The sequence below is a fragment of the Aspergillus sydowii genome, assembly GCF_001890705.1.
Source record: "Aspergillus sydowii CBS 593.65 unplaced genomic scaffold ASPSYscaffold_7, whole genome shotgun sequence".
Taxonomy (NCBI): Eukaryota; Fungi; Ascomycota; class Eurotiomycetes; order Eurotiales; family Aspergillaceae; genus Aspergillus; species Aspergillus sydowii.
In genome coordinates this window covers 754,335-767,959 of record NW_024467865.1, presented here as the reverse complement: position 1 = coordinate 767,959, position 13,625 = coordinate 754,335, and the positions used below count along the sequence as shown (strand labels likewise).

Sequence of the window (13,625 nt, the reverse complement as noted above, 5' to 3'; positions counted from 1 at the left end):
GCTGAATATTACAGACCCTCAGAAGCAACTGGGAAGCAAACCCCGGTAAATGATAATAATAATAGTAGTAATAATAATGGCAGACGGAAAAGAAAAGCGTGAGCAAAAATACAAGGGTTATTGAGAAGGACTATCATGCAGCTTCTTTCTTTAAGTGTCGTGCAGTGTGCTATAGGACCTGGCTACCCGCAAGGCTCTACCATCTGCCATCACCGCGGTTGCCCTTACTTTAATACTTAAGGATGCCTGCAACGCAAAATGAGTCACCCAACCACCAACGGCGAAAATGCGCAAGATGGACCGAGGAGGAGGATAGAACGCTTCTCAGACTCAGAAAGGCCGATAGCGAGATTTCATTTCACAAGTTCCAGAGGGTACGTCGCACGCCTACATGCCGCAGTATACACTCCTTTCTGACTTATTGACCTTAGAACTATCAAGTATATTTTCCCGATAGAACTGCCAGCGCTTTGGAACAGCGATACAGGGTAAGTCAGGCCAGACTGGAGCGGAGTATGCTCACGGTGGACAGAACCTGGAGAACGCTGGCAAAGACGGGAGAAAGGACACACAGAAAGCTCGCATCACCATCCTTAAAGTTCCCGAACGCCCGGTCGCTCCTACGGCAGAGGCTATGGCGCAGAGCGGCCCATGTAAACAGCCCAGATTGGGAGGTCAACAAGAAGTAGGGATGGACTGTGATATTGCACCTCAAATCCAGATCGGCGAGCTACTGCCTGTGAGAGACGCTGTTTCGTTATTATTTGGTGGACTATACTGACCGGTACGACCTTCACCTCAGAACCACGCACAGTATCCCCAGTGTACAGCTCCACAAGCCCCCATAACCGTCCCACCACCGTCATTTGCCTTCCAGCCGGGGAATGTCCTAGGAACTCCCCAGTTTCAACCTTCGTTCTCATCCAGCTCATACAGACCAGTTCCAGCCACCGGGCAGACTTCTCCATATATTTCAGCGGATGCTAGCTTCACACAAGCAAACCGTCAAATCCCAGCCCAAAACGACATTGCCATATCAGACACAAACTTTAATACCCGTGAAACTCAGGCACCGCCGCCAGCACCAGCCCAGGGCACACAGCAAACTGACTCGCGAACTATGGCAGAAAGCCAAGCATCCAGCGACGCCGAGGAAAGCGACGAGACCTCGTCCACGACAGACTCGGAGCTTCCCGACCCCGACTCCCTCTGGCATCATAACCCAGGTACATCCCGAGAACGTGCAATCTCACCCCAGCAAGGCTCTTCCTTTGCCTCCACTTCATCAGCAGAAGGCTGCACTACTACACAGGAAGAAATCACTCCAAAGAAGGCAGAAACAACTCCGAACGTGGAGCCACTCCCGCCAGTTACACGGAAACTACTAGACGGCCTAAGTGAGGAACAATTTGACGAAGTCCAACTCAATATTATATGTCGGCGCTCCCAAATGCGTGAACTAAAGAATATCCAGAGGGAGATGGAGGCTGCGGGGCTGAGGCGGCGGATTGAGGAACTAGAGGGACGGCTGACGGCACAGAAAAAACAGATACAGATCTTGGAGTCGGCAGGGAGTCAGCACTTTGCTGCCTTGGAGAAACATATCGTCGATCTTGTGGCTCGGGGGGAGGATGATAGGCGCAGGCTCGAGAAGGTGGAGGGTTTTATTGAAATGAATAAACAGCTGCATAATTCGTGGAATGCACAGGAGGGGAAGAGTGCTACAGCTGGGAAGGTGGGACTTTGACTTGCTGTTTAGGTGGATGTAGCTGTTGCTGGTTTTACGATAAAAGACATATTCAAGATATTACACGCCGTGTGGATTCAGCTCAACCTTTTACTATGATAGATTATTACACCTAAAAAGTACACCTTTTTATGAAAAGTATAGCAGGGTGCCGCAAAAGATCCATAGGCAAGCAATCCAAACTCACGGCGAAGTACACTGGATGGACTGGCGCAGCACTTCAACAGGCAGCCATATCCATGAGCGGCACCAGTGCGAGTCTGCCTCGCAGCCTGCTGAATGTAGGCGTCTGCATCCAGAGATTGGGGGCCAACACTTCGGTTTCAGACCCAGCCTGAAGCACCAAAAATACAGCCCCAATGGTGTATATTCGAGGGCAACGATATCATAATTAAACTGAAGCTCAACTCCAAGGATATCTTACAATACTTGGAGGGATCGTAACTTGACGACTGAAATTCACCAGAAATATTACTTTACTTACCGTACTGGCGATCCCTGATTGAGGTTTATTTCTTTATTTTTATTTTATTTCTGGTGCTCCACTTCTATCCGCACTTGCCGGCGCTATTTTAATCTTATTTCGGGTATCTTGCGCGGTAAAATATGAAATTAATGGTATTATTGGGTTCTCTCGAGGTCACAACCGTATTGTCTGTATTTTTCCTGTTTCTATGTCCACGGGATTCACTCGGTGTGTCGACCCCTGCAAGCACCTCTGCAGGCAAAGCCACAGTGAATCCAGGCTGCCACTGCTCGAACTGGGTGATGCCTTTCACATTCGAAGCAATTCGCTATCTCCATCGAACGTTGTCAGCCATATCGAATATCGTATGCGTCGAATCAGCGCTTTCACCTTGGATATGTCTCCGGAGCACCAACGCAGAAAAGGTCGCAATGCCTGGAGCCACGAAGAGATCCGACGTCTTTTGCGCCTGCGAGAGGAACATAAGAATCTTAGCTGGGAGAAGTTCCATGAGGTAGGTCAGACATACTACCTACCTATATCCCATTCGCCATCTCTACACCCCTCGAATGTACTCATATACCGTATATACTCTGGAGACCTGGGTTTGCGCTTTAGATACATTCCACACTCAGGATAACTGACACTTCATGCGCCCGACCAGTTAAACCTCTTCCCAGACCGAACACCCCACGCGGTCCAGGTTCAGCACTTTCGACAGCTCAACGGACGCAAAAAGGCCCTCATACCCGGCAGCCGCAGTCTCGCACCACGGACTAGTTTCCGTTCAAGGCGTACCACCGCCGCGACGCGGCAGCGGCGCGCAAAGGCTCGCCAGATGGAGTATCCTCTTGTATTTGATGATTCGGAGGACGAAGACTATGAGACTGACCATGACGATGAAGATGGAGAACGAGACTCAGCCAGGAGTCAAACGCCACAGGTGTGTTCGCTGAAGCAGTGGCTTGCAAGACGCGTGGGTTGACTTGCTAACTTCCGGGAATATAGGCTCATGGAGCGGCGCCAGAACCCTCGATAGATGATAGGTTGCAAAGAGCAAGGGAACTCACATCTGCCACTGTTCAACCTGCAATCCAGCCTTCCACTGCCGATGAGACTGGACCACGCAGCTATAAACTTAAACAACCGCCGAGGCCCGTTCTTCCGAGCACCACAGCGACACCAGAGCCTGCCGCGGATTTCTTCCCCCAATTGCCGCCCACCAATCCAAAACCCAAATACAAGCAACTACAGGGGCCACGGGCGCTGTCGAATATAAATTCAATCCCACCGTCTCCAGAGTTAACACCACACTCGGCGGGTCCTGTCCAGCAGCTTCGCGATCCGTCCTCTGTAGCCTGGAATACCGTTGGCAACCCGTCCAGCACAGCCCCCTTAGAACAAATCCATCCAAGCCCCAGCAAAGAACAAGAAACGGCTTCGCGTGTATCACTTAGTGCAATCCCAAGGCCGGCACCCGCAGAGTACTACTTAAACGAAGCCAGAAGCTATCTGGCCCTATGGTCCGAAGTCACCGAGAGCAAGCACGCGGCTGACATCGAGAGAATGCAGGAGGAAAATTCCCGGATAAAGACAGAGTTCGAAGCTCGGCTATCCTCCGTCGACGTGATTACTGCTGAGCGGGACCGTTTAAGGGAGGAGAAGCGGGAATTGGAGAGACGTATGGAAGAGCTGAAGAGGAAGAGTGAAGATGATATCCAACGAATAACAGGGGTTTGCAGGACAATTAGTGAGCTTGAGAATTTAAAGGTTCTTGATATGTTGGGCTTTAGGGCGAGGCAGTGATTTGTTCTACCTTTTGCTTAGCCTGTTCGCTCCTAGGTAATAGTTGGTGGTTGAAAGGGGAACGTCCTCTCTACATCTACTCCTTTGGTTGTGGTATTATTTACGACCTATGGGGCGTTTCATGCCTACTAAAGGCCAGATACTAGGTTATTTATATAGTGTTTACAGTGCACATTAATTATTGGAAATATTCTTATTCCTGATAACCTCCAGAGGCGTAGAACGAATGACCTGAGAGACGACATTGAGCCGACCCAAGTAAGAGAAATAGCGAAAGACGAAGTGGCGTGTCAAAGGCCCACAAAGAAAAAGCAAGGGGTTTAGATGACAATGATAACTGTTGAATATCCTCATCCTTGTACCTCAAACGTTGACCCGCCACAGCAATAAAGCACTCAGGGACTCGTCGAAGCATAGGGAGTCAAGAGACCAACAGCGGATCATATGGCCATCCACGGACCAATAATCAGAGTGGTCGACAAGGCCGCCAGCAAGGGTCGAGCCCTCCCATTCAACCTGGCACTCGTTGTCAATCACGCGGAGGCCGTCAATAATATTCTGCATAGGCATAACGCGATCCTCGCCACCCTATATTTATAACACAGTAAAGTTAGTAGGCTGCTGCTAACGTAGCACATGACGCTATAGGGAGTCAGGTAGATTAAACGTACTCGGTCACAGTATTTGACGCGGTTGTGTAACCCGCAGTACATCGTGACGCACGAGTTGCCATCGGTCCCTACAGCATCTGCCCCGCTATGGAGCTTCGCGACCGCGATCTCTAAACTGCCAACGCTGGCGCTCCAGTCGCTACTCCAGCATTTGACGGTGTGCTGGTGGAAATTGTCAGGTCAGTGAGGAGGGACGTCATTGGTTTGTGGTTGGGGGTACGTACGCCGGAGACGGCAGTGGCCAGCATGGCAATCGCGGAGATGGCAATGTTAAGACGCATTGTGAGAGTTTGTAAGGGTGTTGAAGTAGATTGTAGGGCTGAAGATGCGATCTGAGAAAGCAGGCTGGATAGGTTGGTGATCAAGTCAAAGGTTTAGGTGCGGAATGAGGGATATTTATGCTGCTCTGTACGGTCTAGATGTGTAGTGAGACACTGTGAGCAGGAATTATGGGACGGTGTATTTGTATTCATCAATATAGTTTCTATCATGATGAAGTCGCAGGAACAGGAGTGTGGAATATAGCAGTACATATAATGAATAGTAAGCATCTTGCCCTCCCCCAGATAGATCTGGCCCTTTATCGGCTCCGTTTCTTGCCTTTCCCATGCAGTGCTGCCAGTGGATGAGAATGTGTGACTTGCAGAAGCGCATGCTACTACTGAAGAATAAAACAGCCAGTACATCCTATGGGTCTAGGCTTACAACGATGTTATACATGGCTTAGATGTAGGAGACGCTGTCCCGCCCGCGCCTCTCAGACGTTCATTCGCAGACGTTCATAGCAGGCTGCACTCCGAATTTCAACGGATATCATGAGTATACAATCCATAGCCTCCAGGCCCAGCGACGCCATTAAAATAATGGCCAGATGCGGGAGCTAGGCTATTCCACGCCCGCCCAGAAAGGACCGTCATAAGTTAATGAGGTATCAATTAACTACAGTACTCTTGCCTGGGCAAGGGAAGTGACAAAATTCGAAAATACAGTGAATCAGTGTCAGTATTCACAGCGTTAGCCATGAATAGCAGACCCGCATTGTCTCTGGCAAGGGCCCGGCCATTAGATGGTGGTGACTCTAAATATTTATGGGCAATAGGAAGTTGGTGAAGAGACTATGAAGTTGTGATTCTAGGATTTCAGTGCACTTCAAAATTGCTCTCTAGACTCCAGAAGTGGATCTTATTTTTTTATCTACCAGCTTAAGGTGAAGTCGTTATTCATCAGCCCAATGTAGAGACAAGGTATGAGTGAATCGGAATCAACGAGCACCCTCAATGGTTTACCTGAAAGTTTGACAACTGAAGATGGCTACCCCTTCTGAAAGTTTGCGGTTGTGTCAACGCCCTCATTAAAATCCTGTGACAACCCAACAGTCCTTGAAGGTAGTTTGTTCTTTGATGCCACAGGTTCCACAGGAGCATAACATATATTTCTGTATCGACAGTATCTAAATCCTACCTCACAGCGCGCACCGTAGAACCGCAACTAGTTTACTGTTCAGTGGAAATAGACTCGGTAGAAACCGAGGTGATACCATCTTAATGACCCTCAATGTAGTAAATGGCTGAGGATACCAGGAAGGGAGCAAGCCAAGACCGAGATCCTCGAACGGCAAAAACAGCAATGGGGGTTTTCGACGAGAGATGTAGAATACCACGAGACCCGATACCACTGTAGAATGCTCTGGAAATTTCCTTGGACTCCGGCAAATAATCGTCAGCGAAGATCACCTGATCCTGCGTGAACACTGCAGAAACCTCGCGCCAGCGCCATACTGAAAGCTGAGGCGGGTTTTAAGCCAGTCGAGGATCACCTAGCGTGACGGAAGAAAGTACACGAAGCTTCTGCACTGTCAAGCGCTAGATGAAAAGGGTTTGGTGTCAGGCGCCCCAGCGCGTTCCTTCATTTCCATGCTCCTGTTTTGGTGCGGTACTCTCCTGGGTGTCAAGACGCGCCGGCTGGTCTTCTGCCAGGCTGTCAAGATAATGATATTTTTTTTAAACTGCTTGGTGGTCCTTTGCGGGTCAGACTCGCAGCTTCTCAGTACATCTCAAACCAGGGTGACGTGGAAACAGGATGTGTTGTTGAGCCTCCGCCCACGAGTCGACGGGGCGCGGCCCGCTGATCCAGTCCGGAATGGGGCGATTAAAGGGTCGGCCCCTGGCACTAGGCTATATGTAGTTAGTCGGCTGCCCGAACCGATGTGCGAGGTTGGGTCTTTGATAGGCTGCGGCCGTACTTTGTATAAGGCAGTTTTGTGCGAGCCGTTGGCCTGGACACCGTTCTCACACCAGCGCGTCTGCAAACTTTTCTTGCACCTGTTTCACGTCTCTTCCTTCTTGCTTCGCTGGGTATGTTCCAGAAGCCAGGCTATCGCCGAGTGTCTGTAACTACCCGCCGGCCGCTATAGTTACGACGCATAAACGGTGAGTAGGATGCGATGTGGTGGTTCGACAGAGTTCTAATTTTGAAATCAGATGCCATCTTCCGAGCGCCGAATGCGAGGCAGGCCACGCAAGTGGACCGAGAAGGAGAACCGTTTACTCATGGAGCTTGGCGAGAAATACCCTCAGCGTGGTGAACTCCGGCAGCACCTGACGGTATGTTCATTGTCGATGCTCTTCCTGGTTGCAGGATTCACCTCTGTCCGCTTGATCTTGCATAGTCCCGGCACCCTTGAACAGCAGATGGTTAATCCTTGATAACTGACCTGGCGCTTGGCAACTAGAACATAGAGCTAGACCTTCCACACCAGTTTCCAGGGAAGACTATCGCTGCTCTTATGATGCAGTATATGAGGCTAGTGAAGCGCGCAACGACAAAGGTGGACCATGACTCGGTCAGCCGGGTGACTAGAGCTAGTGGCAGCGCAGTACAGAAGCGGTCAGGGTGTATTAGAGAAGGTGAAGGCCCAGGAGACTCAGAGCCGGGTTCGGAGTCGGATTCAGACTCTGGAACAGAGGATCGGAAGGATCGGGATACAGAACCGGAGGAGAGCTCCGAAACAGACGTGAGAGTCGTGATACCGCACTCCAGTACACCTGCCGCCGCTCAACTGCAGAAGATCCAAAGCAGAGCAATGCAGCACCAAGCCACCGACGGAGACTCGTATCCAGTGAGTGAACTATAATTGCCAATATATCTCCTACTGGCCCGGCCCGAATGGATTGCTGATGGTTTTCAAGTTTACCTACCGAGCTGGATCCTTCATGTGCAAAATCGATCAGCCAAGTCCGACATCACCAAATTCAAGTCCTAGCCTAACGGAGCAACAGGGAAGCATTGGGCCCAGTCCATGTCCACCGCCACCGGTGGAGATGGCCGGAGCCGGTGGACGGTTGTCAACGGCCAGGATACTGTACGGTAATGCCACCAAGTACCACAAAGAGAACCTGATGAAAGAGCGTGAGCTTCTTTACGCAATTTCCGAGGCGGGGGACAACGTCGAGATGGCCGAGAAGCGGGTCCAGGACGCGCGGTCACGGAGAGAGACCCTGCGGCGAGAGCTGGAGGAGGTCAGGGAGCGGGTGAGGGTTGGAGGTGAAATGGATAAAGTGCTTCAAAGGCAGCTTCACCATGTTGGTGGTTAAAGAGACTGTTGTGATCCATCATTCAGGTTTTGACGGTCATCAGTGTATTTCTATCTAAATATGTAGTTAATTAACAATTCGGCTTGTGATACCGGGTATCCTCTTCAGGAAAGCCGCTGGTCCCGGGCCTAGGGTGGATCTAGACACAGTAGAAGTTACATGGGAGCAGTAAAATCTATAAGTTTCCTCAGAGTCACGCAACCCAATCGACCACGGTAAATCTGGGGATACATTGTTGGGGCAAGACTGGATTCGTCCGGCGCGTCCGGTTTATCCTCATTCATTGTCGTCCTTTTCTACTTGCTGTCGGGGTGAATCCCAGCTCCAGATGAAATTTCCTGAAGATTCTCTGGTGATAAGAAGGGCATACGAAACCTTAAAAGGCAACTTTCTGCCCCATTGAAAAAGCCGGGAGCGGAGCGAGATTGGCGTTCCGCAGTGAATGTCAGAAGTAGAGTCTGACTCAACGGTGGGACTGTAGGCTCTAGTGAATATCGGCACTTGTGAATATGGTAACTTCGGCCAATAGCTACTCTGGAATACGAGGTAAAAGAAGTATACGGAACAATCTCGCCACATAGCATAGTTGAAGCTTGACCATACCTTCATACGACCCAACTCTTGTTTGCACATAGGTACAGAATCCTCACCGATAGAAATCCCTCATATTGGAATAACACCCGTCATTCACTCTGTAAAAGTTCTACGGGCATTCACCGTGGAGCAGATAAAAGTCTCTGCTCCGTTCAATGCTATATAAACAACCTTCTACGTCCTTCTGCCATCATTTTCTCTCATCATTCCATACTTCCATCTTCTAGTTCCTTGAGCTCCAATCCTCCGTTTGCCACTTGAATATCAAGCTCGCCTTTATTCATATATCACCTTTCGGTCGATAGGTTCAATCTGCTACATCCCGCCTCATATCCTCTACCTCGCCCACCGAATGCCAGAGCTGTGGACCGAAGAGGAGATTGCCACACTGATTCGGGGGAAGGAGCAATATAAACTTAGCGTACCCCAGATCAAGGTATGATCCAATCCATTTATTCATCATGAAGGCGTTGGATGCAATAATATATGAGGCTTCGATAGAGTCACCAGGGCATCTCCGCATCGGCGTGGTAACTCGGGCTGACATTTCCTTTAGGAAAATCTACTCCCAAACAGGTCACTTACTGCAATCTACCAGCGGTGGTCTCTTCTCAGGAGCTCCGATCCCACAACCAAGATGGTCGTAACTAGATCATCCGTCGGCCAGCTGAGGCCGGCAAAGACCCGATCATACCCAACCCAGCCTTCGGTACAGACCGAGGAGCCGGAAAGTCCTGTGAGTATATATCAAGATCCGAGCTCGGAATCCGACTCGGATCGAACTATTATAGATGAGACACTCGCGAATAGGGGCCAGAACGCCCTCACAGGACAGAATGGTCTAGTAGGTATACCAGATACCCTACTGTAATTTTCTCGGCTGACATACCTAAATACGACCAATGGCGCGTTCTCCGAGGACGGATCTGGCTATACAGGCCAGGAAAACCGCAGCCAGGCGGGGGCAGGCGAGCAAGTGGAAGCCCGGCGGGTAAGTTGACTAGACGATCTCTTTCAGTTCTATCAGCTAACTTCCCTGAAGCCCTTTCTTCCCAGCCAACCGCATGCACCGCGGACGCCAAGCCTCCTGGGCCCTTCAGGCCACTTGGGCTGGAGAGGAACACAAGCCGCTCTTGCCGGGCCGGACGAGCGTTATGCCCTACGCTTGCTGTCCAGGGGGGAGGTGGAGGAGAGAGACTCCTCAGCGGAAGCGGGGGGTCGGCGCGAAACAAGTCCAGGCTTGTTTAGAGCTGCAGTCACTAACGGCGCCGTTGAAGCCATGGTGAACAACAGGGGTAGACGGAGCCATGATGATGATGCGGCTGCCAGGCCCTCTGGCACAGGCAACACACCCGCCGCCACGATACAAGCCGGCCAAACACCAGCTAGGCAAGTGCCTACCCCAGGCCCTGAAGCCCCAGAGGCTGGACCGAACCACCAGTATACAGTACCTGCCAGCCCAATACCCGAATCCCCGCCAGTGCAGCAGCTCACTGCACCGCCAACCCCCCAGCTACAGGGTCAGTCTGGGACTGCTGCGCAGCCAGCTCCACCGGCTCCCCCGGCTCCAACGGTCACCGATGAGATAACGGAAATGACAACGATGGTTGACGTGATCAACCTGGAGCAACCGGACCAGCCCACATCCCAGGAGCGGGTCCCTGTGAGGACCCCAGAGCAAGTCGCAAGGGATCGGTTGATCCGACAACATCGCGCCAGACAACGTACAAAAGGAGTTTCTGGATCTACCGCTCGACCCCAGGGCATCAACCGCCGACCCGCGGCTCCGCAGGGAAACCCACGGGCCAACCTCTACAGCCAGCCAGTCGCCCCAATGCTCGCCCGGATCAAACGGGAATCGGATGAGGACGCGATGCATTGGGAGCGCCACGAGGCTCTCGCCAAACGTTACCACGCCACGTCTACTGCGACCCGCCGCAGAGCCGAGCAGCTGATCATGCGGCTACACTACAGGCCTCACGAGTTGACATTTAGGGACCTCTGCAACGCGAGGTGCCTGATTGAAACCCACCAGTGCACCGAGTTTAGCATGGGTCGGCGACGTGGTAACGAAGGAGCGCCGGAATAACCCTTGTGCTGATATCATCTTTCCTTTCCAGTCCAGCCCCATCTTATATCTCGCATTTTCATTCTCTGATCGGGTGTCTATTAGAACGGCTAAACGGCGTTGGGTAGAGGCTAAAATGGTGTACATTGATAATTAGTTAACGTCTTTATCAGTTAATGAATCGGAGACTGTTTCGGTACTTATTCATTCTAGTATACCATCAATCCCTATCACAAGCCTGCCTCCGCTCCTACTGACAAGGTGTTTGCTCGATGATGTTTTAACACTTTCTGGCACAGACTGGCATTACTGGACCCGCAACAGCCAGCCGGATCGCTGGAGTTTTGGCTTCACTCACTCGATACCCTAACTCCGCATCATGGCGGAGTCAAGGAATGCTGATTTGAGCGGGTCTAACATGAGATCCTGCTTTGATAGATGGAATGAGAGGAATAAGGAGAACCAGCAACCCCCTGACATGGCAGTTCCTGTGCAAACACTCAGATCCTTTCTTTCTGTGAACGCTCTGTGAATGACACCACGTGATGTTGAGCCTGTATACCCTCGCTTAACAGCTGTGAGGCAATTGTATCGCACAAAGCATGATAATTGCAGGCTGGCCTCTTGGTATTGGTCTCATTTCACATCGCGTCACCCAGCAACAGTGACCGGAACGCGTGGTCCTCAGAACGCGTTGGCTCATGTATCTGTTTTGGGATGTTGTGAGGGCTCACCTTTTACTTCTTCATGGTGTTTACCTCTCCAACACCACTCACTCTCCTGTACTCCTATCACTACTAGTGCTCTTACCTTGACCAGAGACATCGTATCTTCGTCCTTGCCGAGATACTAACTCTCTCTTCGAGCTTCTCCTCTCTATTCAAAACACCCTACCCACCTCGTCTATCAACAAGCCACCGTTCAACAGCTGCATCAACAGCAATTGGGTAAAATGTCCGCCCCTCGAACCCCTCGCAGGCCATGGACTGCCGAAGAGGACAACCTGGTACTCTTGCTTCGGCAGCAGGATCCCCACATCCCCGCAAGTCAATTCGCAAACGCAAGTCTTTTCCTACCTTAACCTCCTTCTCGTTCTCGGTGCAGTCTCCAGTTTTACTGATTAGGACCGAGTAATAGAAATACCAAAGCTCATTTCATGAGCGCACTCAGCTCGCCATCAAAGTGCGTCTGGCGGATCTGCTCCACAGGGCCAGAATGTCCCAAGCGCTTGCTTCCAACGCAATTGCACAGGGAATCACTGCCCCTGTTGTCCCGGCCAAGCGTCCTGCAGAAGATGGTCTACAGGCTCCTTCCTGCCAGATACCCAATATGGGAACGTTTTATCAGTCTGTCGAGAGCGGCGGAAGTATCAATACTGGCAACGTCTCTGAGCACACCGATGGGAACTCCTCCGCCAACAGCGGCACCGAGGAGAATCAGACCGAAGAAACCCCCAGTAACGGTGATACTGCTCCAGCGGATTCTAAAGCGGACGGTGCATCGGTAAGGGCTCCATATATCTGTTTTAGCCTCCAAGTCCAATAATATATGTTAACCGTCGTGGTTTTTTCGGCAGATCGTTGATGATACCGTGAGCTCTAAACAAGACACTTCCGAGAAAAGTCGCGTTGTTGTCCTTCCCATGAGAAAGGGACAGAACGGGCCTTCTGCGGACTCCATAGCAGCCTCTGCACTCGACAGGTTGGCCGCTGCCGCCGCATCCCAGCAGGCAGCATCGTCGCAGCCTGTGATGAACCAAGGAGACGTGACCCCTCAGCTAGCTCGTCCATCTCAGCAGCGTACTGCCGCTCCGCAAATGTCCCAGGGTACTACTGCGCAACGCGCCCCTGCAAGCCAGATACTTGATCAGCGGATATTCTTTGTAGGCTCCAATGAGTCCTCTCGCGAGAGGACCATAAGGGTTTTTGAGCGATTAGCCGGACAGCCGCAGGATATTCGCACTGGTGCACCGATTGCCCCTGCAGGCACCGAGCCCTACAAGCTGACCGATTCCTATACGCCGCTCATTAATCCCTCCCTCAAGTCCAAGGACATACCCAACCAGCCATTGATTTCATTAAGCCAACTTCTCGAGCCCTGTGAGAAACGACCACTGTTCGTACTCCCAGCTTGCCCCCGTGTACCACAAAGCTTCCAAGCCGCAGACGTGATGTTAAGGTCTTTGATGCATGAATTCCTGCATCTGAAGAATACTTACTACCACGAGACTTCCAATGACTACCAGGCCGTAAGCGAGCGCTGCGGCCAGCTAGCACACGAATTACGACTGGTCAAGTTGCAGCTAGGCAGCACCAAAGCGGGCTTGTTAAACAACGTCGCTAATTTGGAACGCACGGTTACCACACGCAACGAGCGTATCAGGGAACCTGAGATCGAGGTTAAAAAGCTGACTGATAGGCTCGTTATTGCGTCGCTGAAAGCGGGCAATGGAGGTGATGTTATGAAGGATCCGGAGACGCGACTCCTCGCGCAAGGGGAGGAAATCCAGGAGCTCACTCAGAAGCTGAAGGCGCGCGATAAGACTATTGAAACGTACGAGAAGATTCTTACTGGTTCCGCGGATGTTTTCAGTCAGGCTGTGCAGCATAGCCAGAACAACAGCCAGAACAACAACCAGAACAACAACCAGAACAACAACCAGAACAACAACCAGAACAAC

General features: G+C 51.3%; 6 protein-coding genes across 6 annotated transcripts in view; 5 read left to right on the top strand and 1 right to left on the bottom strand.

Moving 5' to 3' along the window:
- The first annotated feature begins 28 nt into the window (after positions 1-28).
- Positions 29-1,908, top strand: ASPSYDRAFT_69738 (uncharacterized protein). Its single transcript, XM_040850483.1, has 4 exons — positions 29-374; positions 432-488; positions 533-739; positions 803-1,908. Exons 1-4 carry the CDS (start codon positions 243-245, stop codon positions 1,745-1,747), a joined length of 1,341 nt encoding a protein of 446 aa, XP_040701404.1. The 5' UTR covers positions 29-242; the 3' UTR covers positions 1,748-1,908.
- Positions 1,909-2,470: 562 nt separating this feature from the next.
- Positions 2,471-4,221, top strand: ASPSYDRAFT_133610 (uncharacterized protein). The gene is made up of 3 exons (XM_040840643.1): positions 2,471-2,727; positions 2,878-3,156; positions 3,222-4,221. Exons 1-3 carry the CDS (start codon positions 2,581-2,583, stop codon positions 4,017-4,019), a joined length of 1,224 nt encoding a protein of 407 aa, XP_040701403.1. The 5' UTR covers positions 2,471-2,580; the 3' UTR covers positions 4,020-4,221.
- A 161-nt stretch (positions 4,222-4,382) lies between these two features.
- Positions 4,383-4,971, bottom strand: ASPSYDRAFT_32736 (uncharacterized protein; the record flags this gene model as incomplete). The annotated part of the gene is made up of 3 exons (XM_040845011.1): positions 4,383-4,607; positions 4,691-4,852; positions 4,915-4,971. The coding sequence occupies 3 exons, from the start codon at positions 4,969-4,971 to the stop codon at positions 4,383-4,385; spliced, it is 444 nt and encodes a 147-aa protein (XP_040701402.1).
- A 2,199-nt stretch (positions 4,972-7,170) lies between these two features.
- Positions 7,171-8,283, top strand: ASPSYDRAFT_90875 (uncharacterized protein; the record flags this gene model as incomplete). The annotated part of the gene is made up of 3 exons (XM_040852400.1): positions 7,171-7,293; positions 7,422-7,808; positions 7,879-8,283. The coding sequence occupies 3 exons, from the start codon at positions 7,171-7,173 to the stop codon at positions 8,281-8,283; spliced, it is 915 nt and encodes a 304-aa protein (XP_040701401.1).
- A 1,761-nt stretch (positions 8,284-10,044) lies between these two features.
- On the top strand, positions 10,045-11,124 carry ASPSYDRAFT_46754 (uncharacterized protein). The gene has a single exon (XM_040847303.1). It carries the CDS (start codon positions 10,157-10,159, stop codon positions 10,964-10,966), a length of 810 nt encoding a protein of 269 aa, XP_040701400.1. The 5' UTR covers positions 10,045-10,156; the 3' UTR covers positions 10,967-11,124.
- Positions 11,125-13,048: 1,924 nt separating this feature from the next.
- ASPSYDRAFT_46751 (uncharacterized protein) overlaps positions 13,049-13,625 on the top strand; it is a 1,132-nt gene continuing 555 nt past the window's right edge. Inside the window, exon 1 of the mRNA XM_040847302.1 lies at positions 13,049-13,619. Coding sequence (XP_040701399.1) covers positions 13,116-13,619 — 504 coding nt within the window. The 5' untranslated portion in view covers positions 13,049-13,115. The remainder of the gene's footprint in view (positions 13,620-13,625) is intronic.